Raw genomic sequence first — 25,869 nt, 5'->3', positions numbered from 1 at the left:
CAGTGTCAAGACAGCAAAGTCTACCTTAAAGAAAGCTGCAGATTCGGGTTACGATCAACATCTGTCTCTAATGGATTTTAGAAACACACCATCAGAAGGAATGGATAGTTCCCCAACACAGCGTCACTTGCTCTTTACTGCCTTTGGCTGTTCAGCTGCTTCAGCCAAAAGTTGTCCCTGAAGTGGCACAGAAATTGCAAACTAGGAAACACAAGTCAGTCTAAATGGTTTAGGGCTCAAGTGGAGGATCAGGTGGCAATACGATCCTGCAATGTCCGCACAGAAGATCGAACAGTCCATCACCACAACCGCTCTCATCTCTCCAAGGTTCCCGAGAAATACTAAGCAATGTCAGATGATGAAGCAGTGCAATCAGAAAGAACAAGCCGGAGCCTAATACCTCCATTATCCTGTAAAGTGGTGGTGGCTACTGAATCTTTGGTACCACAGATTCCCTATGCGTCAACGACAGCAGTGGGTTTACAAATGGACTCCCAGTCAGTCTCTTTGAATGCTCCTGTGCATACTAGAAGTGGGAGAATAGTTAAGAGGCCAGGTTACCTCGACGATTTCATTGTCTGATGAGCGAATAGTGAAAATTTCGTATAGCTTTATCCGCTAGAACTCAAATACTTTTATTTCAGTTACTATGATGCGACTATTTTCAGGTTTTCTTCTTCTTTTCTTCTTTTCTGCTTTTTTGTTTTTTTTGTTAGAACAAAGGGGATATGACGACGTCGTTAGTTCCAGATCCTCAGGGCCCAGGATAGGTAAAGTTACCGGGTGATGGCGCGCTTTCTGTTCTGTAATCATATGTAGCCAACGAAGCATTTTCCTGTGATTAAATGAATTGTGTTCTTCAGCTTCTGTTAAGTTCATTGTCTCACAACTATGTTACAAAGTCGGAGACGAGCTTTCCACGCTGCTGGTTATCAGCAGGACAACAAAGTTTTTACTTTCGTGGGGCTAAACACTGGAATGACCTGCCAAAGGACCTTCAGAGCATTAAAGACAAGGTTTTTCAGAAAAGATTATTTAATTGTATACTTAATGAATAGATTGCATGATTAGGAATTTCTTTCCCTTATTTTTTTTAATAGTATTAATGAATACACTTGTTCAGGTTTTTAGATTTTAATTTTTCCTCCTGCACATTTCATATAATTAGTTGTGTCTGGAAAGCTCTGTAAAGGGAGACTCAATAAAACGTATGTATGTATGTATTCGTATCTATCATACACAAAATTATTACCAATGTTGTTGTTGTTTCAGTTCCTGAAATTTCCAAACCAGGAGATCCATGCTTGCAGTATTTGATTCAGTACCTAAGGACCTGATCTTAAATCCAGAAGAGCTTTCGAGTAACCAGCCACTATCAGGCTAATGACTGTGCTAAGGAACTTTTTCTAATTTTATCGGACATTCTTTCGAATTCTATCAAGGCAAAAGCAATCTGACGCCCCAAATTCTTTGTAGTGTGTTCAATACAACCTAGTCCTCGTCCTCTGCGTTTTAAAAGTCTCTTCTCAGGATATCAACGGAAATAATATCTCCTGTCGCTATCTTTTCGCTTTTTTGGGCCTGGCATTAGCTGCTCCTCGTTTAGTAGCCCGCACTAGTCCCCTAAACTGCCCAGCCATTTTTCTTTGTTTTCTGTTTGAAAAAAGAAACAACGACTTGTTACTGAAAACGGCACTGAGGTAACAATTACTTCACGAATAACTAATGCTAAGCAATGTTTCTTCTTACTTTGGGGTTTCACAAACGAAACGGACGTCTGAGTTGGCGCTAGTATATTTAATGTATTAGGATAAAATCTGGAATCCTTACCGTTTATTGAGTACGTTGCGCTGCAGAGGTACGTAAGCGAATGGGTCAGGTTTTCCTTTCTTTTTAACATCCCCACCAGCTTTCTATAAACGCAAACAAAGACAACGATATTAGAGATATTGTAACATTTACTACCTTGTCTGAAAGGCAGCAAAAAGATAAATACTTTGAAGGGGAGTCAGCATGAAATGGGGTCATTATTTTCGTCCACTTCAAGATAGACTGAGGATCCTGAATGTGAAAGACGAGTACCCAGGAAGCGCTCATGTGGCCCATAGGACATGATCGATTCTTCTTAGGATCAACAGGGCTAGGTATCAATGAGTATGGACGTACAAGACACGAGGGGTCATCTTTAAAAGACGTTGCCCAGTAATATGTTTCACGATAAGTCTCAGTGCGAGTCACATTGAAGTGGGTGAAAGAAAAGGCACATGTCCGTTACTTCTGCTTCAGCCGAGTCCCTGACAACTGCACGCTGTTTCCTTTGCTCGTCATTCATCAGATTTGGTCTCGCATAGGAAACTAAATAATCAATTACTCCATCTCAATTAATCATTTTCTGAAGCATACCCTGGCCTTATATTCTGATCCAAAGGGCTTTTCACTCTTTCCGCGTTTTGATGGAAGTCCTGTGAAGAAAACAAATCGCCGATTTCATTTAACTAAACGAAATAAATTAAAAATCTAGTGAAAAGACAAGACAGGTAGAACAAACTGTCAAAAGATTTGCTCCAATTTGCAAAAAACGAACAAACAAACAAAAGGTTAGAGAAAGCGGACGCTTCGTAGATAACCTTTTGCTCAATGTAAAAAGCTACAATCAGGGACAAAAGTAGTTGACACACTTGTTTAAAACGGGTGCTTTTAACAAACATTTAATTCATTTATTATTTCATTCTTTTTAAACGCCGTAAGTCCCCTCACCCCCCGAATCAATGTTGTCTGAAGTAAAAAAAAGACTTGAGGGTCCAAAATTCAACATTGATTTTGGGGGGAAGGGGTTGGGGTAGACAGGGGAAGGGGATAAGTATATCCACTATGCAAAAAGGGGCCATTTTATGGAAGTGTGTCAACACTTTTGTCCCTCATTGTCTGAATACAAAATTGTGCTACTGCACACAAGTTGAGCCGTGCATGACACTGATTTTAACTGAAATTAAAGGAAACAATGACATAATTATGTTATTGGTGGTGGGGGTGACATTGACTTATTCACGACCGAATTGTAGGGCCAATTCGAATTACGTGATGACGTAATAGAAGGGCTGCGATATCCAGAATTAACGTCGATATGGTTTACAAGCTGAAAACTGACGCTGAAACTCGCGCACATGAACAACTTTTGATGAATTTCAAGGGTATGCGTACTGAAAATATTTTTAGTAAAGTGAATCTTTCTCGTTCTTCACTTTATCCGATTGTTAAGGCGCAAACAATCATGGGTAGGGTAAGGATTGACACGTAGTGGAAATAGTCACTGGCCGGCCACGGAACTATGGAGCGTTAGTGAGGAGCGGCCGTCACTGCGTTCAATATCGAAACTACGGAAAAGTAAAGGTAAATTCATGGCCAATTGAATAAAAAACTAAGGACAGCGTAGCAAACATTGCAAGTGTACACAAAAACAATTACTTTCAATCCCACCTCGTGACACCCTGTGTGACATGATAACGCAACGCAAATAGCGTGACATGAGCGCATATGTCTGTGTATTTGGACAGCATTTCTTAAGCGAAACCCCGTGTTTTTGGATATTGTCGGCAGAGAAAATGAAAAGAGAGCTTTGAAACGTGAACTGGTATTTGACTCTCAAAGAAAACAACAGCTCAAACTGAGGAAAACACTGCCTCCTTCGTGTTACAACGGTTAACCACGTTTCGGCAAACGGAAAGTAACATTAGTCTGTTATGACCTCTTAATAACGATATGTATTCTCGTGGTTAACCGTTGAAACTGCTTATTTGCACCACATCGCTGGAATTTTTCTGGCCAAGAATACGTATTGCAAAGCACTTTCTACATAGCGGAATCTTCTTTTGCCTTTCGTGAGGAATTAGCGCATAAAAAAGGAAGATTTTCTAGCGCACGGCCGTCATCGATCAAGTGTTATCCCGCTTTCCTTGTCATCAAGTGAACTTCTGGGCCAAAGTAATTGCTGTTTTGGCGATGATACAAACTGGTGTGTCTATCTTGAAAACAATTTCTTTGGCATTCTGTGATTTACGAGCAGGGAAATGAAATAGTTGTCCATCCAACATCAATAAAAAATGATGCCACTGAATAAACGGCAGGCGGTCATCTAAAATCATTACAACTAAAGTACATTCCTAACCTGGTCTAACCTGTTCGACGGCTACCTACGCTAAAGGTTTGGATCAGTTAGGTTTGAAAAGGTCTCAAAAAAAAAAAAAAAAAAAAAAAATATATATATATATATATAGGGCATAGCACAAACGGCTGGCTCATCATTTCACGTCCTTTCACTAATGGCACAAGTCAATGTCAAAAATAATGCATGTCCCCTCCGTTACTTTGCAGCACTTCATTCGCTTAAGTTAACCATTTACCAGAACAATTTTCATTGTACCCTAGTGTTTCCATCCTTTTTCCACTATTGATAATACTTGCGAGGACATTACATCCGCAGCAACGGCATTGATCACAACACAAATGATTTCCTCTCGACCCGACAGGGTATCAGGAACGTGCGCGGGAGTGCAAGATTAAGTAATGACATACGCTTCGTACATTTTACTCTACGTATACTACAAATCAGGACGAAACTTTACAAATTGTTGTTTATAAACAAACAATTTCGCCCATAGAGTAACGTCATCGCACAAAAATTCAGCAGCGTCAAAACTCTAGCCGGAAAACACAGATACATGTTTCAGACAATCAGGGACAAAAGTAGTTGACACACTTGTTTAAAACGGGTGCTTTTAACAAACATTTAATTCATTTATTATTTCATTCTTTTTAAACGCCGTAAATCCCCTCACCCCCCGAATCAATGTTGTCTGAAGTAAAAAAAAGACTTGAGGGTCCAAAATTCAACATTGATTGTGGGGGGAAGGGGTTGGGGTAGACAGGGGAAGGGGATAAGTATATCCACTATGCAAAAAGGGGCCATTTTATGGAAGTGTGTCAACACTTTTGTCCCTCATTGTAGACAGACAGATATAGAGACAGACAGACAGACAGACACACCGACCGGCCGACCAGCCGGCAGACAGACAAATAGATAGATAAAGGGACAGAAAGACAGATAGCCAGACCGACCAACCTACACGGACACAGACCTTGGTTCTCGCCTTCTTCCTCTGCATCAGCTTCAAAGGATTTCCGTTTCTTTTTTCTCAAAGATGGATTCTGGTGGAAAAAAAGGCAGGCGGCTTGGTTAAAGTTGTTTTTCCAAAATATACAACATACAAGAATTAGGATAGTACAGGGTTGCAATTCCAAGTTGTAAGCGTTGACTTTGCTCTTAGCTTTCACCCCTAAGGTTTTGTGATAACAAACATTTTCCCAAACCAGTTTAACTTCGACCTCATCAGATCAAATGTAGCTGGTAAACTGTAACTGTTTTTGTACAACGGAACAAAAGGTAACTAAAATCGAGAAACTCAGATTTCATTATTTCGATTTTTCCACAAATAATGCGTCCCCTTGTAGAAAATGCAAATAATAACACTTTAATAATTAACTTACCTCGTCCATGTCATCATCTGAATCCTGGAAACCTGACAAAGGTAATAACGGAAGTAAATACCATCAGAAAGGCATAAGTGAAATGCGAAATTTAATACATGATATTTAAATGTTGGCCTCTCGCTGCAAACCAAGTAACTGGAGTGAATTGAATTGTAAAGGAGAGTTCTGTCGTTTGTCATTAAAAGTTTGCAGTGGAATCATCATTTTTTTGAAACCTCGAATATTCGAAATTCCCCATAATTTGAAACACTTTGCTTTTCCAAAGGTGCTATTTCCCTGAAGTATTAAACAAAAAAAAACCTTAACTGTATTTGGATGATAGGATACTCTTGGCCTCTCTCGAAGGTCATTTGAACTTTAGTCTCGATCAATCAATCAATCAATCAATCAATCAATCAACCATCACCTGGTTTTCTTTTGCGCTTGGCTCCAGGCTCCTGCAGCTCATTCTCGGACTCGTCATCCCTGATTATCAGCTTTCCATCGGCCGAGGTCTCAAAATCGTCCGTCTTTTTACGCTTGGTAGGCTTTGTGGGGTCGCTGGCTTCAAAGAGAAACGTGGAAATGCAAGATAGTGGAAGTTTCGATACAGCTGACACAAAATATTTTGTACTTAGCACAGTGTCAAGAGTGTTTTAGTGACATTCAGAAAAGCGAGGAGACAATGGTATTCACCATTTGCTCACCTCCCACAATACACCTTCCCTTGGTTCCCTCAGAATTTTACATAAGCATTGTCTTTAATTTTTCTTTGGACCACTGCAATTTCCAGAAAAAATGAAAAGCAAACGTTATGCAACATTTTGTTGAGTGGGCAGAAGGGCAAACAAGGTTTATTATGGGAGATAAGTAAATCATGTTCGAAATTCTTATATGCGAAGTAGATCTCACTTACATACTAAAAGCACTAAGACTTCTAGCAAAATAAAACCATTGTCAGTCACGCTTCCATCCAAATGCCGGCTTGTTCTGCATACAACTGTAAAATAAAAGGAGAGCAAAAGACTTACCGACGACCCTTTGCACCACTTTCGGGTCAAGGAAATCAACTGGCTCCTCATCAGTTCCCTCTCGGATCCAGGCTTTTGGAGCTTTAGCTCGTTGGTTTGTTTTACTGTCCATGTTTGCCTGTAGGATGAAATATATTCATAAATGTAGAAAGCAGGAGTCAGTAAATCGCTGAATCAGTCTATCAATCAACTGCACTCAGCAAAGAAAAAACACTGACAAGTAAACCTATCATTAGCGACAGATTAAAGATTTCCGGGACAAAAAATAGGGTTTTAATAATATAAAGAGAACCATGAAGAAAAGAGCTGAAAATACCAGAAAAGATGAATATTAAAAGAAGCTTCCCACAATAAACAAACAAAATATGTGGAATGGAAATTTTTACCTTTTTCTTCGCTTTCATTCCAGGTCTCTCTTCCCCTTCATCATCTCCAAACATGATGTCTTCATAACTAGTAAGGAAAAAACTAAACAATTGATGTTTGAACTATGTAACGCAAGCTTCTTGACTTTTTTGCTGGCCATGTTTTTAAACAAGGGTAACTGGGAAGCAACAGCAGAAAAAACAGGCTCAAAGAGTGAACTTTATTTTCGATCATGAAGTCAGCGTTTTCACAAAAAAATAATACATAAATAAATGAATAAATAAAAATAAGAATTAAAAAAAAAAAACAGCCAAAAACTTACTAGAATGTGTTAAGATTTGTTTGTTTGTCTGTTGTCGTTATTTTATTCCTTTTTTTTTGTTAACGCACTAGACATTAGCTACCCATTAACACCAGACCCTATTGTTCAAAAGAAGCTTTCCACCGATTAAATCACTGTCCACTGGCTAGGTCTTAGGGAAACCAATTGTTTTACCCAGTGGATAGCGACCTCCATGTACCTGGTAGACAGGGTTACCCACCTTTTGAACCACTGGAGCCATGTGAACATTTGGATAAGGGTGGATGCTAAATGCGACAAATGTGATCATTTCTCGGAACAATATCATTACTGGGGTATTCAAGTCTCCTTATCTTTTGGACACCAAAAGGAAATTACTTTTGACATCCACTTAACAATAAGTGAGAAATAAAGCGCGATGACAGTAAGCTGAGAATATACCCTCCACTCAGGAAAGACATCATTCCTTGCAACATGGCAGCCATGCAAATCCTTACTCTCCCTCTTAAAATTCTCCATTACAATATGTGACCTTCCACATTGTTGGTGTCCAATTCTATTTCTGCTTCCATTACTAGATTTCTTGATGCAAATGGGCTAATATTAAACTTCTCTGACACACCACAGAACAATGATTATGTAGGGTCTCTCTGTTCTTACGTTAAAGCGGCCTCGTTGGAGGAGTAAACAAAGGGATGGCGGCCTTTTTGAAGGGGCAAAGCAGTCTACTGGGAACTGAACGCTTGGTTTACATTAAAAGGTTTCTTTGCCCAAGTAAAGAGAAAAAAAGAAAACAAACAAGACAAAGGCTTAGGTCACGTCCATCTATTCATACCTTTCAATTTGTGGAGTTTCTTCTTCTGCTAGCACCTTGCCCTCGTGCTGTGGACCAAAAGAGTAGGATGTGTTCCGTTATTATCCCAAAACAACCTACTATGTAACAGCTGTTGTACAGTTATAAACTGTTCATGTTAAATTGTTAGCATCTGTAATGGTTAAGGCATCCACAAGCCATGAGACCCACACGTCCGGGGCTTAAACCAATTCCTGTAACAAGAAGCACTTACAGGAAAATTGCTACTCCTGTTTGGACGATATGCCACTCCGTGGCCACAGTAGGTCGTATATGTACCCAACTGGCCCTTTGTAGCTTATCATTCACATGTTACAAAACCCCTATGCTAGCTGACAACAGACACAATGGGACAAAACAAACAAAGCAAATTACTATTTTAGATGGTGCGAACTCTTTGTTTCTTTCTTTTGTCCCAGCATGTCCCTTGCTCTCCAGTATGGTGGTTTGTACCACGTGAATGGCCTTTTTATTATACACGTAAGTGAAGAGAGACATGGCGGAGCAGATTTTTTTTTGTCTAAGAAAACAACACGTTGGCAGGGTTCGAACTCGGACCTAACATCTGAAGTTAGAGGTATTAAAAGCTCCGCCACCACGTACCATCAGAAATATATGTAAATCGGATAAATAGAACGCTTTGCTTACTCAAAGAGTAGAATTGCCCCGGAGATGTGCTATATTTCTCGTACAACATACTTACCGAATTCCTATCTCTTCTGGCAGCCATTTTCTGTCGCTTCAGTCTCTGTGTTGTCTTGTGTATATTGTGAACCAACTTTTGATGTTGCTCAGGAGTGCACTTGTAGATAGTGTGATAACTATGAGATACACAGATAGAGCATGCACTAAGATTCATTGGCCAAATAATAAACGAACAAATTAATAAATAAGATAAAATAACATAGAAATGGAGATGGTTTGATCCGTCAGAGGTTGATAGCTACCCATTCAAGAAACTACAAAGGGAATGGATACAAGCCTTCGGCACAACGATCCCTGGGATCATTTGGGTGGACAATGGTTACTTGTGATTGGTTAATGGCTGTCTTGAATACCATCGACCAATCGAAACCAATGTTTGTCCAACTAATCGATCCAAGAAATCACTGCACCCAAAGTATGCAAACATTCTCCCTAGATTTTATGAAGTGGTAATTTCCTTGGTGAAGACAAAAGAGAAAACGAGATTTGTATACCGTGTTAAGTTACTCTTAAACTATAAAACTAGACTGATCTATTCCTCACCCAAATTTCCTGATTAGCCGCTCAAATAGAACTCTCACATTAAACCGAAAACGCCGTCTAGTGTCATCGTTCCAGGCGACTAGGTCGCCAACCTTAAGAGAAAACATATAAAAATAAAAACTATAAAAATAGAAACTACCGCACAGGTTGTCGAAACGTCAGTCACTGTCAACAACAGTCCTATTCAGGACTACGTTCACCCGGACGATCAAACTCAACCTACTTTTGAAATGACGCCTGGGTTCAAACCTTTCACAAAAAAATATATAAATTAAAAAAAATAAAATAAAATAAAAAACCACGAAAACCAAAGCAAAACAATACAAAATCGAAACAAGAAAAAAGATCCCTTGGGTCATATTTACAAAATACGAATGGTTGACACAGCGTCTCTATGCAAATCAATGAAATTAAATACGCCTTTGTTTTCCCCTTCCCCTCCCCCCCAGTTTCGTACCCAAAATGGAGATGACAGATCCCATGTTCCAATACGACTGTAGTTGACTTACTTCGTTTCAGATACGCCAAACGAAATAAATTCTATTCACCCTAGCATGCAGGGGCAGTAAGTGCATGACCATAAAATGAACTGAACTGCTCAACATTTAGTAAAACGAGAGAAAAAGTTTCTACGGACATTATATCCAACTCCTTTGACTACTTTCTACTTACAATATCTGGAACATACGGAAGTAAGTCCTGCTGATTCATGACAGAAATGATAACCTGCAAAAAAAAAAGGGAAAGGCACGATTGCAAACATTTGCGAAGAAGGAGGCGCAGCTACCTACTAGTAGTGATAGCCAAAAAAAAGTTGGATTCTACGTCACTTCATCAAATGAAAAGCAACTTAGGTAGCGCTACAGTGTCTGAATTTTTCTTCCCTTCTATCGGATCTCTTGTAACTCTTTGAATCTGTTTCTATCTCAGAATATCAAAATTTAAGATTGAAAAAAAAAAAGTTCCAAATTAAGAGTTGTAGAAATACAGAAAAATAAACGCTTTCATCTAACGTTTCTGCCAAAGAGGTTACCTTTGAATGGTCGCACCATAAATGGCTTCGAAAGTGAATGGGGATACACCATAGTAATCATAGTAATCATAGTAATCTACTTTGTTTCACTGTCAAAGCGTGTCCCAAAAATGACAATAGAACAAACACAGATATTACGTTACCTTAAAAAACCCAAGACATGATTTAATCACCTCTCTAGCAACAGACCGTAGGCAAACAAGGATACCCTGAATAAGCTGTTCCAACAACACACTGGGAATCTCACCTGCACCGAAAAGAAACAAACCAAGTGAGACGTCCGCTGCCTTCACCATTAAATCTACTAATAGACACACAGTTTAGGCTCTCTGGGTGTAAAGACTTTTTGCAAAGAGAACGTGAAAGGTAAAAGTCGAGGTGGTAGTGTCACTTTTGAAAAAACAACAAGAAGAGGCAAAAAACAAAACAGCAAAAAAAAGCTTCAAAAACCTCAGCAAAGGGCTTGATGTACAGAGAACAATGGGTGAGAAAATTTGGGTTATCCATGAATCCGAGAAATTTTGGTAGTCACGTGACCGTACGCCCGTCCGTCCGCACCACAGAATAACCGATAATAAACCAATGTGAAATGACCTTTTTTACTTTGAGTGGACCCTGCAACCTGTGTTTAGCTTGGTGATAGACGTCCATGTTAGTCATCTTGGCCGCCCAGACTTTTAAGAGCCCATGACTGTAAATATCGAGAATCGCTGGCCAGGCTAAAAAAATCGAAAATTCTGATAATTTGTCAAAAAACCCCTTTGGGAAACTATCTTCGAAAAATATTTTCAACTTTCAAGAATCTATAGTTTTCTAGAAAATGAGGAAAAACTAAAATAGCGGTTTTTACCTAATTAATTATGCAAAAATTAGAGTTAAAATGACCTACTTTATCGCGTCTGTACCGAGGCAAGATTCAAAGCTATAAAACAGAAATATTTTTGTTTAAAAGAATTCTATCTTTTCTTTCTATCCATGGTATGTTTTAAACCATAAACTTGATTTAGAATTTTTTATGGTTTTTTAAACACTACCACCAAGCGCACTTTTTAAAATGGCTAAAAAATGAGCAACTTCAGAGGCAAAAAACTCACCTTGGTATGTGTGATACCTAGCCAAAATGTATACTAGGACAAAGTTCAGCTCTTACATTAACAGAAAATGAAATAAAAAATCTGGGTACTCCGGATTCGCTTTTACAAAATAAAAAGTTTCGTGACCACCAGTGGCAAAATGTCACAAATTTGCATAAGTCAAATGTAGAGAAATGTTGCGGCAGCCGGTTTTGTTTCAATTCAGAGTCAGTATGTAATGTTCGGAAACATCACGAAGTAAGAAATCGTTTTTTGATAAAGTTTATGTTAAAATAGCAGAGTAATTAACCGTTCACAAAAAAATAATAAAAAACGACCTCGAAGAAGCGTTTTATATAAGCGCTGAATTATTATGTAAACTATATCCCATGTCTCTCGTTTCTTTTCCTAACTTCCTTGTATTAGCATCCATCTGTATCATCTTAAATTCGCCTCCGGTATATCTAAAATAGGTAGGGACATTTTCCTTGAAATTCTGTTTTGAAGGAGGTTTTTTGCGAACGGGATACACTGCGTGAGAGGAAATCATAAACTAACAGTCAAAGTAACAATGTCACGCAAGGACGTCTCGTGCAGCTCAGCCTTCTTTTACTGATTTTTTTTCTCCTTATGAAGTTTTATGGAAACTTTGTGTTGAACAGACAATGCGTTGTTCGCAACATCATTTGTTTCTCAGTAGTTTATTTTCTTTTCAGAAAGAAGGGATACTAACTTTGCATGCCTGTCAGTCACGCACTACAAGTTAGCATTTTCTTGTCAGAGATGTTGAAATCTGATTTTTTTACTACGTATTACAAACAACAAACCGTCCCTTGGTTAATTTCTTTGCTTTTTCACAAATAGAGGTATAATTAGGCAGCTACCACAGGGCCTAGGAAACAGCTACGTGATCGTAGTTCATACGGTCCAGCGGTTTCTCTCCTCCGAAAGGTCTTCGCGGAGTTGTACCACCTGCCAAGGGGCGTTTTCCTTCAAATACCAAAGGATATTAGTTGATTTCAAAATATAATGTAGCATCGCCGCTCCTTAGTGTGTAAATCTACATGCGAAACCCATGAACCAAACCAAGTTCCAACCGACGCCACTGAAGAACGGGAAAAGGAGACTACAGTCGAACCTCCCGAAAGCGACCACCCAAAATGCGCAGACTTAGTGGTCTCTAACGGGAGGTGGTCTCTTACGAGAATCGAACCACAAACCACGGGAGGTTTCTTTGAGAAGAAAACTGGACACATCCACTTTGAGGAAGATAATTTATTGAATACAATTTCCAAGTTACGATATGTGCAGTTCCATGTTGTTGTTGTTCCTACCACAAGAGATCAGAAAACTCGTCAGGTGGTCGCTTACAAAAGGTTAAAAACAATGTAAAATCATTAAACAGTCAGTACCAATTAGTGGTCGCGGGCGCTTACGGGAGAGATTCCAACTGTAAGACTTAACTGGGTGGGTTTTGGTGTTTTGGATAGGTGGTCGCACATGGAGGTTCAACTGTACGCCAACAGAGTAAATCACCTTTCACGACGATGCGACCAGGATTTGTCTATGGAAGATAAGACTCCTTGTTCACCGCTTTTGAGCTACTCTAACCAACTCCCACCCATGTCGAGTGCTTGCAAAATGTAGCATCATCTTGAAAAGAGACATCAGAAAGGTCATCCTTGACGCCCCTGGTCTATCGCAGTATGGGCAACGAACTTATATCGACGCAAGTACCGTTTATTAACCGGGCAGTCAGGCGACGCAGAGTAAAAGCGTAACTTGACTACGTTTTTCAGTTTACAGCAGACCCGAGTTTTGTTTAAAGAAATACCTGCCTTTTGCTCAGGAGTATTAACGTCAGTACCCACAATGTCCCAGCTCGTGCCTTCACACCGGAACGTCCGATCGAATCATTGTTTAGTTGATAGTTACCCTTCTCTTCCTCTTCCCGACTTATCCAGGAAGATCGAAGGGCCTCTGCTCGTAGGGTAGTTGATACCGACCAAGGAGCTAAATAACAGAGCGAGGTAAGTAAGTGGCATCGGCGGTTTTATTTACGCCTAACCGTTTCCCAAAGTAAAGAAGGAAAAACTTCAGACAAAGGGGAAGAAGAGTTATGCGATAAAACTGCTCTTAAATTGATGTTTAGCTATGGCTTATGCAAGGGGCTGGGGGCTATTCAATTGCTGAATAACATGTGCCGTTATTCAAAAAAAAATTGCTCCAGCACTTGATCGTCTTCCCACTGTCTCTGTTTTGCAAGGAATTTTGGCCGCTAACTTTTCAGGAAAGGGACATTTCATTAATCTGTAGCGAATAGAAGGTGAATAGAAAAAATTGGAAGTAGATTTTTTTACCCCAAATGTTGCTTTTTTTGTGTGTGTAACTCTCTCAAGATACAAGAAGATAGGTGAAAATTTGCTAAATGAGGTACCAGTGGAAAAATCCATCCTTGTTGATTTTGATCAGTTTATAACCTTGTTGAATAAATGGAAAGCTAACTGGGTTCATGAAGGATATTCATGGTTAAAAAAAAAAAAAAAAAAAAAAACCAAAACGACCCCAGTGTCGGCAGTACTCCCTCCATCTGATTTACTTCTTCTATTGAGAGGACAATTGCAAGAATCCGTGAGGGTCCGTTCAATGAAGGTTTCAACTAATCAATGGCACAATTACGGGTCGGTCCACTTGGCGATCTTTGGCCATCTTTGGGTGTTCGAAATCGTGTCTGGACTTAATAGTGTTGAACGCACGAACAGTGAAGAGGCAGAAAGAGGAGGTGGAAGAATTTCAGAAAAGAGAGAAAAAGGGGCAATGATTACTTTAATCTCGTCTTTACTTACGTTATTTTTAATATGCGAGACGTGGCAATTTCACCAAAATATAACTTTGAAAAACTACTGAGAAAATTAACTATTTCGGATTTTTGTTGATTGAAAACTTACAGGGTATGATGTATAGTGTTAATGAACTATCGGTACCATAAAAGCATGTGCCCACTCCAAGAAAGATGTATGACGGTGAAATTCATTCAGGTGAATAAAGTAAAGTTAAGTTATCTGACATGAATAATATTTCTTTACACACTTCATAAGCTCACATTTTTTTATCGTACCGGTAAAAATAAAGTCTGACTGTTATGAGTTTGACAACGGTCACGCAATTGCAGAATACAGTACTCCAACAACAATTGCTGAGCAACCTTAATTTTATAATGTACAATTAAGAAGAGCTAACATACAAATTACAAAACATCTAACATTAGCTTTTTTCCTGGTTATGCTATTTCAAACCTCAAATATTGCGTGATGCTAACAGTATTGAAACCCGTCCTTGTGTACGATAGGAATATGCAGATGCATTTATATGCAAATTTGCCACATTGTTTCACCAACCTTCACAGCAATTTGCTATCAGGGATATCAATTTTTCAGATCCTTTACTTAATTTTAGCTTCATTTAAAGTCGCTTTCATCCTTCTCCTACGCTTCGAATATACCACGTACCGAAACTACAAAGAAAAATCAGGCGGCATCATTTCTCTACAAATTTGACTTATGCAAATTTGTGACATTTTGCCACTGGTGGTCACGAAACTTTTTATTTTGTAAAGGCAAATCCGGAGTACCCAGAATTTTTATTTCATATTCTGTTAATATAAGAGCTGAACTTTGTCCTAGTATACATTTTGGCTAGGTATCACACATACCAAGGTGAGTTTTTTGCCTCTGAAGTTGCTCATTTTTTAGCCGTTTTAAAAAAGTGCGCTTAGTGGTAGTTTTTAAAAAACCGTAAAAAATTCCAAATCATGTTTTTGATTTAAAACATACCATGGATAGAAAGAAAAGATAGAATTCTTTTAAACAAAAATATTTCTGTTTTATAGCTTTGAATCTTGCCTCGGTACAGACGCGATAAAGTAGGTCATTTTAACTCTAATTTTTGCATAATTAATTAGGTAAAAACCGCTTTTTTCGTTTTTCCTCATTTTCTCGAAAACTATAGATTCTTGAAAGGTGAAAATATTTTTTTCGAAGATAGTTCCCCAAAGGGGTTTTTCTGACAAATTATCAGAATTTTCGATTTTTTTAGCCTGGCCAGCGATTCTCGATATTTACAGTCATGGGCTCTTAAGAGAGAAAAAAACAACAAGAAGCCGAGTCTCTTTTTCGACTAAATTTTAATGCCTTGGCTGACGTAGATAACAGAGAAAGAGCTAGAGCGAGCGTTAAAAACAAAGAAGATGAATTTCGTTAGAAACACAACATGAAAAATTTCATAGCGGTGGTGACAGAGAAAATGAGAAACGTTGGCGGCCAGTAAGCCGCAGTGAGAAAGAAAGCGAACAGAAACACTAGCAGCATTATTTTTTTCTTGGTGAGAAAATACGACATATCCTCCACAAAAAGTGTAACTAGAAAGTTTCTCGTCGTAGTCGTGCAACAACAACAGCAAAGAAAACCAAGTGTGCTGCACGTGCAAAGTTGTTGTTTTGTTTAGCTAATTAGACCTACTGTTGTCGTTTTCTTGCCGTTCTCAATGCCATCGCCACCGTTTAGCATTACATAGTTTTATTTTTGTGTGAGTAAGTAGTAAGTGTAGTAACGAGAGCTTTGCTTTTCGCCCAGGCTAAATATATATATTGGAAGTGTTCCCTGAATGGAGGTTGGGCTGGGATTTGTTAATAATTAAGAAACAAAGGCAATATATACATTTTTCATTCTACCCTAGAAAATGCTGCCGTCGTCTTAAAGCAGCTAGATAATGCAGCTAGATAATGTATGAAAAATGACAGTAGCGTTATCTCTACGATATTGGGTGTTGAATTTCACAAGTACAATGCATTGATTTAAATGAGATAGTTCATAGTTCATAGTTCGCTGTCATTAATGTGATTAGTGTACACTTAAACTTATCAACCCTCTTTGTGGCCAGTCACGTTTTAAGTGCTGAGGTATCCTCTGGGACCCAGAAAAGGTGTCCCTTTCCCCTAAAAAGAGGTATCCCTTCAATAGAGGTAACAGATAAAAAGGTTATGTGAACTTTTTTTCCGGGGCCAAATGTCGTGTCTCCTGAATAGAGGTGTCCATTTAATAGAGGTGTCCCAAAGGAGAGGTTCCACGGTAGCACAACACTTACTTCTAAATTCATATACCACTCTGGCAACAGAAATAACCGTTGCACTAATCATATGAGGCGAGCCTGCGATACCAGCAACAACCAGTTCCAGGAATGACGTCAGGCATTCTAGCAAAAGGACAAAGCAAATCATAATTAATTCTACGCCACCTGTGAGGCTAAAAGGAAAAAACTCGACTTAGCCATGTCTTCTTCCAAATGAACAAAAGCCAAGTAGTACAAGCGAGGCTATAAGTAAGGATTGTAAAAAAAAAATTCTGAGTCTAAAGACAAGCGGGTCACTTTGCTTGTCAAAACGTTAGTTAGCTTAACACTAGTCACCGACAAAAACGCTCCAAAATGCAGACATGCCATGCTCTGTTTGCGTGGATCTGCTTTTGTAATTGTGGATTATCCATCTGGTCTTACTACAAATGAAAGCTGATTTCAAACAAACAGCAAAAACCAGCTTTAGGAAAACAAAAGGAAAATTCACGTTTTGGGAAGATTGGAACACAGTGCAAAAGAAGTGATTCTTAGAATTTTGCATATTCATTTTTATTTGTTTTCCAACTTCCATGGAGCTAATTCAATAATACGAGAACATTAAAAGCACAACAAACCACACATGAAGATGACATATCTTTGACAGAAGTTCGCCATTCATAGGGATGTTAAATTACCTAACTTTAACACCTGGAAGTCGATCTGCTGCAAATGCAGCAGGTCACGTAATGTTCTGTTAGCTGGCAACTACTGCTACTGACACTTTTTAGCAGCTGTGGAGGTGAAGTGTTACTCACAGTACTTGGAGATAGGATTTTTATACTTTTTGTAGTGTTATAAATGTCGAGATGTCATGCTATTTAGCATAGTTAGTATTTGTGTAACTTTCTTAAGGTCACACCTAAATTGGAGCCTCGCCCTGGGGTGTGTCCCGCACCATTGCAACTCGTTCTTGTAATTTGTTCAAATGTATATCCTATCTAGGTATTGTAATCATTGCGAAACCGATATAACAAGTAAACGTTACCTTGTCTTGACTTGTCAGAGGAACGGAAACGGGCATTACAGCACTCGATTAACAGGGTGAATGCAGAGGAACGAGCCTTGACTGCAACCTCTTTAGTGCAAAGGATGACCTAATTGAGAGGAAAAATTTAGAGATCACATTGCATTATATAGGTCCTTAAGACAAAATAATGCTTTATGTCAAATGAAGTGGAAAGGAAGAAGATGTAATCTGCCCAGAATAAGATGTTGCCAAAGAATATGGAGGAAATGTGGTGCTCTAGGTAACCCAAATGAAAGAACAAAATTCCCAACAGTTTACTATATACAAGGATTAGTGGCTTGTCAAAAGTAGCATCTGTGGCATTATTTAATGGGATGAAAAATTCCAATATTGGTTCACTCTGACATGTGCATCCCACAATGAATGAAAAGTAATTTTTATGTTCAGAATGCCGATCGCTCTCTTAGCAACTGTCACAACGTGCCAGCTGAGTCTTGGCTTTTTGGTCTACTCTAACCGTACAACCTGAACAAATAGAGTCAACATTCCCCCTCCTGTCTTGGGAGGCGACTTTATCATGCCCTTTTTCCCAACCAAAACCCTTTTCAAAAATAGTTGAAATCAGTTTTAAAGCAGTTAATTCATCAGAAGGACTTCATTTACCCTGTTAATGATGAAAGTAACAAACACAATAGATAGGTCAAAATTGCCTGCTTTGTGAACACACTTACCTCTGGGATTATTGCTTGAATGAATTGTTCAGGTTTGTCTAATCTACGAACGATGTGAGCTAGACAACGAAGGCGGGGCTGAAATATAACGCGTAAAAAAGAAATGTCAATATTATTGCAGTTTGCATTATGTCTTATTATCAACTCAACAATTAGGGCCCATCATACGATAACAATGTTGACAAAATGTTGACAATGAACACAATTTATACAAAAGCACTTTGGCAAAAATGACGGAAACGAGCACAGGTAGCCCAAGCTCGAAATATGAGCATCGGTGAACATCGGGATTGTTGCGTAACATTCGCAATATAAACAAAAACCTATCGTTTCCGCCAGGTTTTTCCAAAAGGTAAAAACATCTCTGACCAAATCAAGTAATTTATCATCTGTCACTGTGCCTTCTTTGATTGTGCCAGCTAAAACACTGAGGGCAAACAGAACAGATAAATAATCTATTTCTGTGGTCTACGAGCCGATTTATGGCCGTTTTATGGGTTTTTACGTAAACGGTTTTCTCTATATATAAAGGTTTACCAAGCACTCCAGCGAAGCGGCCCGACTGATCCACCGAAGGAAAACGGCTGTAAATTCGCTCCAACTGTTCCAATCGCCTCCAAATTCCGCCCAGGTAACACATGATAGTTCTCCTTTCCATTCGTTATCATGCTTCAAGACGCCTTTGCACCCAGAGCAAATCAAACGTCACTTATCTCAGCAACCTTTCCTGTCTGAAGCCATCAACAGAACCTTGACTTGAACTCCACGTTACCGTTGAAAGATAGCGACACGGCCTGAGACTCAAACTACTCACACTCGGGGTGGGAGACAGTCTCTTTCTCCCAATGTTTTCTTTCTCGAGTATTGATGTCAACGGGAGGAAGAGACTGTCTCCTACCACGAGTATGAGTAATTTGAGTCTCAGGCCATGTCGCTATCTTTCAACAATAATGCGGAGTTCAAGCCAAGGTTCTGTCGATGGCTTCAGACGGGAAAGGTTGCAGAGATTTGCGACCTTTCATTCGCTCTCGGTGTACAGACATCTCGAAGCAAGATAACGAATGGAAAGGAGAACTATCGTGCGTTACCTAGGCGGAATTTGGAGGCAATTGGAGCAGTTGGTCGGCCCGTGGACCACACAGGAGAGACGTAACATTTTAAGTTAAGGTAAGCTTTTTTTTTTTATTGAAATCCTTTCATTTTCGTAGGTTACAGAAACGATAGGTTTTCTCCCACACAAATCCTTGTATTTCGAATGTTACATAACAATGCCGATGTACACCCATGCTCATACTTTGAACTTCGGCTACCTGTGAAACGAGTGTTAAAAATGAATAAAATGATGAATAGATTTTTAGTTAGGATAAGAAGGACCATCAGGTGATAATCGGCATTGAACAATCCTGTTTAAAAAAAAAGACACAGTTTGCTCTGAGTTCGACCCACCCAATACTCCCCGTAAGACAAGACAAAAGAGTCGACTTCACACTTTGTTCCTGTTTCACATCAGTTTGTTGTTAAGTGAGGCACCGGATAATAAAGAGTAAAGCAAAACAAAGATGGATCTAAGGCCTTCCTATGCTGTGAATGTATCCTGTTCGAGTTTTCTGTAGTTTTACATAATAGTCCTATGTTGTATGGTAAGTCCACCAGTTATTTTGCTGAGCTTGTAGAACTTACAGTCTTGGAGGCGGAGCTGGAAGATGCAAGAGTCTTGAGTAAGATGTCTTGAAGCTCCTTCAGATGGGACACAACAAATTTCAGGCTACTCTCAGAATCAGCTCCACAAATCTGTTCGAAGATTCGGTAAGCTTTTTTTTGCTGAGTGACATCTGTTGCCTTGAAGATAAACATAAACATTTGTGTGGTATGTTTGTTTTCCCAAACTATTCGCCACTGATATATTCTAGACCAAAAGCTGAGATGCTGTTCATAACCCCAAGAATTTTGCAAGTTAGATTACTCAAGTTATGCCTGTCATAAAAACTATCTTGTTTACAGGTGGGAGTAACTAAAAGTATTAATCAATACAAAAGTGAGTGTTGGCTTCTGTATAAAGCCATGATGTGCTATAAAGAGAAACCAGTCATAATAAAGTAATATCTTCCATTTATTTCTGAATTCTTAAAACCACTTATTTGTTTTCATATTTTCGTAGAATAGCACAGTAAGATAAATTGCACTGAAACGAAAATACCAACCTGCAACCACGGCACAGCCATGTCATACAGGATCCCTATATTTTTCTCGTTGACGTACGGAGTCATTGCTATAACCAAGTCCATCATCAAGTTCCTACAATTAACATTACAACTTTGTGATGAATGAATGACCCAGCAGCCAGTCTACTCAGAAGAACACATTTGCGCCCAGTGGACGAATTACTACGATCACCAGTAGAAAACCATCAAGATCTGTGTTGCAGTGCAGGTTCTGTTATGATTACTGTCCCCTTTTTAAAATTTGCAACAAAGCTAATGGATAAGCATCACTATCTAATGATGCAGACATGCAAACTAGGATGAAAGGGTTCGATAACAGCCAGCGTAACCTTATCATTCTCTTTGAGGGAGGGGGGGATCAACCAAGTGTCCCAACTATTTTGTCTGGGGTTGTAGGTTGGCGACAACTTAACACTAAGCCATCTTGTCACTCTAGTAACTTTGCATTTCTTGACTTAGCAAGGAAATTAATAAATGGATCAAAACAGGTGATAGAGAAATATTATAAGAGAGATTCAGCTATTCCCATGTACACATGAGACTAAACTTGACCAGAATGGACGATTTTAACGGATGAATCGTTTGTCATATGCAAACATACCTTGACTTTGCATCTCTTTCGCCACTAGACAGCTTCTCTAATCCCTTGGCAAAGAATGTTGCTACCAACTACATAAAAAGGCAAAAATTCAAACACCATAGGTAGACGTATTTGCAAACGCCTTTCCGTGTTATCACTAGCCCGTCAGCAAACTGTTAATACTGGAGGTCAATTCTCGATCGAGTACGAGTTTAAACATAAATAAAGACATAGAGAAAAAGACAAACAGAGAAATAAACTAGGTAACAGATCCTCGATGCTGGACCACGATCAACATTTTTCTTTTTTTTTTTTTGAAAAAGAAAACGTTGCTTCAACAATAGCCTTCTGTGGCACACAACTTTAAACCATATGGAAAAAAGACTACTACACTACTAAAACTTTTTTCAATGCAGAGTAATAAAGCTAATAACAGCAATCTGTAGATATGAAATACTCAGTAATATCGGAATCATTTAGCAATAATCATCACAGAGTATTAAACGTCTGCTCTGTAACCAACTATTTGCCCTACAGCCAAAGCTCTCCTTGCAACCTCTCTCGTAAGTGACCACTCCCCTAACCGACCGCGATCACTTTTGGGATTACACAACTGGACTTTTCCTTTGTTTTTAAGCTCTCGTGAGCAACCACTCAACTCATTCTTGCACTAATATTAAGATTTGGGGTTATTTTGGTCTAAAAAATAGACCTTTTAACCGATACGGCGGCCATATTGAATTAATTCGATTTAATGAGTATTATAGGATGCCCAGGGGACATGAGCACATTTCGTTTGTATTTTCGAGCGCCTTTCGGGACATTTTTTCTTGAATTTTTCTTAGAATAAGATTGTAATGGGAAAAAAGATCCCTGTGCCGAGTTTGGATGTAATAATGATCGCCTTTTTCCCGAGAAATATACAGTGAAAGACCATATTTCTAATATTAAACTAAAAAAAGGCGATCATTATTACATCCAAACACGGCACAAGGATCTTCTCTCTCATTACATTCTTATTCTAAGAAAACTTTAAGAAAAAATGTCCCGAAAAGCGCTCAAAAATACAAACGAAATAGGCTCATGCCCCCTGGGCATCCTATAATACTCCTTAAATCGAATTAATTCAATATGGCCGCCGTATCCGTAAAAAGGACTATTGGACATAAAGTTTAGTCATGTCTACATCAGATCATTAAAGGCTCTCATTAAAGATTAATTTCTTCTGTTTTTCCTTATGAATTAGTTTCTGAAGCTCTCGTAAGTGACCAGCCTCTATTGGTTTCCAACCCGGTGGCTTACGAGAGCTCTTTCTCGTAAGTCACCAGATTTAGTTACTACCAATTTTTCAAATTTCCGAGGTGGTCACTTGCGAGTGCTTCGACTGTTCTTGGGTTTTGTGTGCATGCAGCATTAATACGGACTAACACAGGAATACTAATCTTTGAATGTGTTATAGAAAAATAAGAACGGGACTACTAGCTTCTCAATTGTTGATTTGCCCAGGGACAGCCCCTATTAAACTAACCTTTGAGTCAGTGATGGACAGATAGACTCTGACAGTTTCCAGGATTGGTAACTTGTCCGGGTCACCTTCCTTTTCTTCAGCGGTGTACAAGTTGAACAGGATTGGCAAGTAGTTCTTCGCGTATGAAGACAACTCCTTACTGTTCTCAGCTAAAGTTGACAGATAGAGGAAATACTTCATAAAACAATAACCAGAAATGAAGCATAATCTATCAATGGTAAGCTATATACATTCATAATGGCACGTCCATCGTTGCAAAAGAGTGCAAACAGGTTCTTAACTGACACCGATTCAAAAGCAAATTAAGAGGAAATGGAGCGGAGGGGGAGAGGACTGGTTTGGTCCCAAGACAATAGGCCATTTCCAAGTTCCAAAAGCTCACACTTTCAAAACTTTCTCACTCACTTTCAAGTGTAAAAAATGAGTTTTCTTTGCATGAGAATAAAAAATCATTTTCTTATTAACAGCTTTGCACTTAGACTCACTTTGAAACAGAGGCTTAGGGCGACTTAAAAAAGGGCCTATTTGATCTCTGTTGTAAAGCAAAACACTTACTTCCCTCCTTCTCAGAAGCTGTTGACAGCTTTCTAAATCTCACTAAATTGGCGTGGCAACATTTTCGCGCATATTCATTTTGGGAAACCACGTCCGCCATGTGTTCTTTTAGAAAGCGAACAGAGAAGTTAATAACCAAAAACCTAGATGAAATTCGCTCCAGAATGAAACCCGGCTAGGGATGGGATCGCTCAAGTAATCAGAGCCTTAGTTTCAGTTCTGATAACCTGGAAAAGTCATCCACTAGTTGTAAATCAAGAACGAAAAGTTATGTAGCAACCTAAGTCCGAAGCAACTGCTAGTTCACTTCGGCAGTCAAATTAAAATCGCTTAAGCTGCTCACTGCTGGCCACAATTGAGAACTTTCTTATCACACTGATCATTTGGAAAATAAAATTAACCTATTTTCCAAAGTTCCCGCTATACTTTTTAGAAATTTAAACTGGTCTGGCTGACACTACTTGTAGTTTAACTTAGTCCAATGGATTAAATCTAATTCTAAAGTTTATACTGAAGTATATTTTGACACATTTTTACATTGCTTACCATTATCAGATGACTTTAAGACCAGCAACCTTAGAGCTTGACACACGGTTAAACGTAGATCTGGTCTCTCTGTAAGTGCCACACCCAATATCCTCGCCACAGACTTAAAAGACTGAAACAGGATGTGACTATGAGTTACATGGTACATTAGGCATGTTTGTAATCAATGTATGAAACCAAAACCAACTTCCATCCCACTATTTACATTGAAAATAAAGAGAAATTTGCTCATTCTCATCTCATTGAAAATAAAGTTCATTCGCACATATCAGTAACTCTGATTTAATTCACAATGTAAATAAAAGAAAAAAGAAGACTGTAAAATTATGCCCTTACAAATAAATGTACGGTGAACGAAAAGCTGTGTTGTACTTTTTAGGAATAGGCGATGTCAACCTTAATGCAAAGGAACAACCTACCACACAGTCAAAATAATGTTCATCAAAGTTGAAAATTTTGAGCCTAATTCATAAAAGGCAAATTGTTACCTGACACAAGTCAGTTGGACGGGTACAGAATCCTGGCAAAAGGTCCCATATCTATAAAGGAAATGATCAGTCACCTTAAACCAAAATCAAGCAATGATCTAAAATTTGACAACAAAACTAAACAAAAAAAAAGCCTAATCATATAAACCAGAATGAAGGAAAGAATCAACAACAAGCCTCGTAACCAACCTGAAGTTGTAGAGTGTCATAAACTTTACTTTCCAGAAGTTTCCCTGCATCTCTTAGTGATATCGCTAAAATTCAGATGAAAATGTGTACAATGCAATTTCAGAAAAGAGTCAGTTTGATACTTACATGGAACATGGTACACAACAGACTTCCATGTAACAGTTGTAGTTCAATTTTATACTCGGTTTAAATTTTATTTTCCTTTGTGTCAAACTCATTATCATACATTACCGTGCCCAAAAACAAAGGAAAATTAAATTTATACCAAGGATAAGATTGAGCCACAATATAACCACCATAAGAAAGGGTAAAAAAATGATTAAGATGCTAAAACCAAGAAAGTTATCAAAGCAGGGTTTATTCTAGAGCGTGGCCTGGTGGGATATCCGCAATTTGGAAAAAAATGCCGCTTTACGTTGCCGCGTCAAATGGGGCACAAAAAAAATAGACCCAAGGATAAGTACTATTTTTTTTAAATATAGTATTCGAAAACATCACTGACAACAACAACACTGATTTGATGGCCGCTCTATAAACTTACTTTGAACGTTTATAGCCGCTTACTGTCTCGATTGCCTTTCTCTTCTTCGTTTGAGTCCTTATTTCAACATACAAACATCCGGGATTCTGCAGTAATTCGAGCCCAGGCTTTTTCATTTGCCAAGAATGTTCCAAAATGGCGGCAAAGCGTCCGGCGAGTCCGAGCCATGTAGAATACCTTTTGGGAGACCCCCTTTCTTGGACCCCATTTTTTGAAAAGGGGTCCCCTAAAATTACAGAAGGGGGCCTATTTGACCCTCACTGGCCAATTTCTAGAATAAACTCTGCAAAGGGTGCGTTTCTATGGGATGATCTGTGTCAGGATCAGTGATCCGAGATCACTCGGGTAATGTTGCACCAAATGAGCCGATGAATCCACTTTGGACAAGGATCCATCGATTCATTATTTTGATACAACATGATCCAAGTGATCTTGGAACACTGATCCTGATCCTGATCATCCCAAAGGAACGCACCCAGATATCTTGGCACGTGGAAACGTTTTGACGTGGAACTACAAGTGGTCATAAAAAATCCAAGACAAGCGAAATATACCAGTTTCAAAATCGCAAATCTACCTTTGGTTCTAAGGTTAGCAGACAAAGGCAACATTACATCAAAGAAGTACTTGAGTTCAGTGTCTTTAACGTTATCCTTCAACACTGGCAGAAGCCAGCTCCGGGGGAAGTTACACACTCCACTTCTGCAAATAAACAGTCACACTTTGTCACCAATAATAGCGGAGCTCCAAGCGCGCGCGAAGCGCGCGAGTGGGCGGAGCCCCATAGCTAAGGAAATCTACCCATCCCAGAAAATTTGGTAATCACGTGACCGACCGACCGACCGTCCGTCCGCACCACAGGCATACCAATGTTTACTCTCACACTTTCTAGCTACTTTAGGAGCCCAGAAGAAAGCTGATT

General features: G+C 39.0%; 1 protein-coding gene across 3 annotated transcripts in view; it reads right to left on the bottom strand.

The window, feature by feature from the left end:
- Positions 1–699: 699 nt before the first annotated feature.
- The window catches only part of LOC140933167 (RRP12-like protein), a 56,742-nt gene continuing 31,572 nt past the window's right edge, over positions 700–25,869 (bottom strand). The window contains exons 18-41 of one of the 3 annotated variants that reach the window (XM_073382681.1): positions 25,525–25,649; positions 24,407–24,471; positions 24,218–24,268; positions 23,730–23,841; positions 22,629–22,777; positions 21,122–21,189; positions 20,500–20,593; positions 19,979–20,137; positions 18,299–18,376; positions 17,586–17,694; positions 16,574–16,681; positions 10,502–10,605; positions 9,998–10,051; positions 9,326–9,417; positions 8,781–8,898; positions 8,060–8,106; positions 6,944–7,010; positions 6,558–6,675; positions 5,954–6,091; positions 5,545–5,576; positions 5,136–5,205; positions 2,404–2,462; positions 1,831–1,913; positions 701–1,653 (exon numbers count right to left, since the gene is read on the bottom strand). In XM_073382681.1, coding sequence (XP_073238782.1) covers positions 1,560–1,653; positions 1,831–1,913; positions 2,404–2,462; positions 5,136–5,205; positions 5,545–5,576; positions 5,954–6,091; positions 6,558–6,675; positions 6,944–7,010; positions 8,060–8,106; positions 8,781–8,898; positions 9,326–9,417; positions 9,998–10,051; positions 10,502–10,605; positions 16,574–16,681; positions 17,586–17,694; positions 18,299–18,376; positions 19,979–20,137; positions 20,500–20,593; positions 21,122–21,189; positions 22,629–22,777; positions 23,730–23,841; positions 24,218–24,268; positions 24,407–24,471; positions 25,525–25,649 — 2,194 coding nt within the window. In that variant the 3' untranslated portion in view covers positions 701–1,559. Of the gene's footprint in view, positions 1,654–1,830; positions 1,914–2,403; positions 2,463–5,135; positions 5,206–5,544; positions 5,577–5,953; positions 6,092–6,557; positions 6,676–6,943; positions 7,011–8,059; positions 8,107–8,780; positions 8,899–9,325; positions 9,418–9,997; positions 10,052–10,501; positions 10,606–16,573; positions 16,682–17,585; positions 17,695–18,298; positions 18,377–19,978; positions 20,138–20,499; positions 20,594–21,121; positions 21,190–22,628; positions 22,778–23,729; positions 23,842–24,217; positions 24,269–24,406; positions 24,472–25,524; positions 25,650–25,869 lie in introns of all 3 variants that reach the window. The other 2 variants (XM_073382683.1, XM_073382682.1) reach the window with 2 other exon arrangements.

This window comes from Porites lutea, chromosome 4 (genome assembly GCF_958299795.1).
Source record: "Porites lutea chromosome 4, jaPorLute2.1, whole genome shotgun sequence".
Lineage (NCBI taxonomy): Eukaryota > Metazoa > Cnidaria > Anthozoa > Scleractinia > Poritidae > Porites > Porites lutea.
This window is presented reverse-complemented; position numbering and strand designations above follow the sequence as displayed.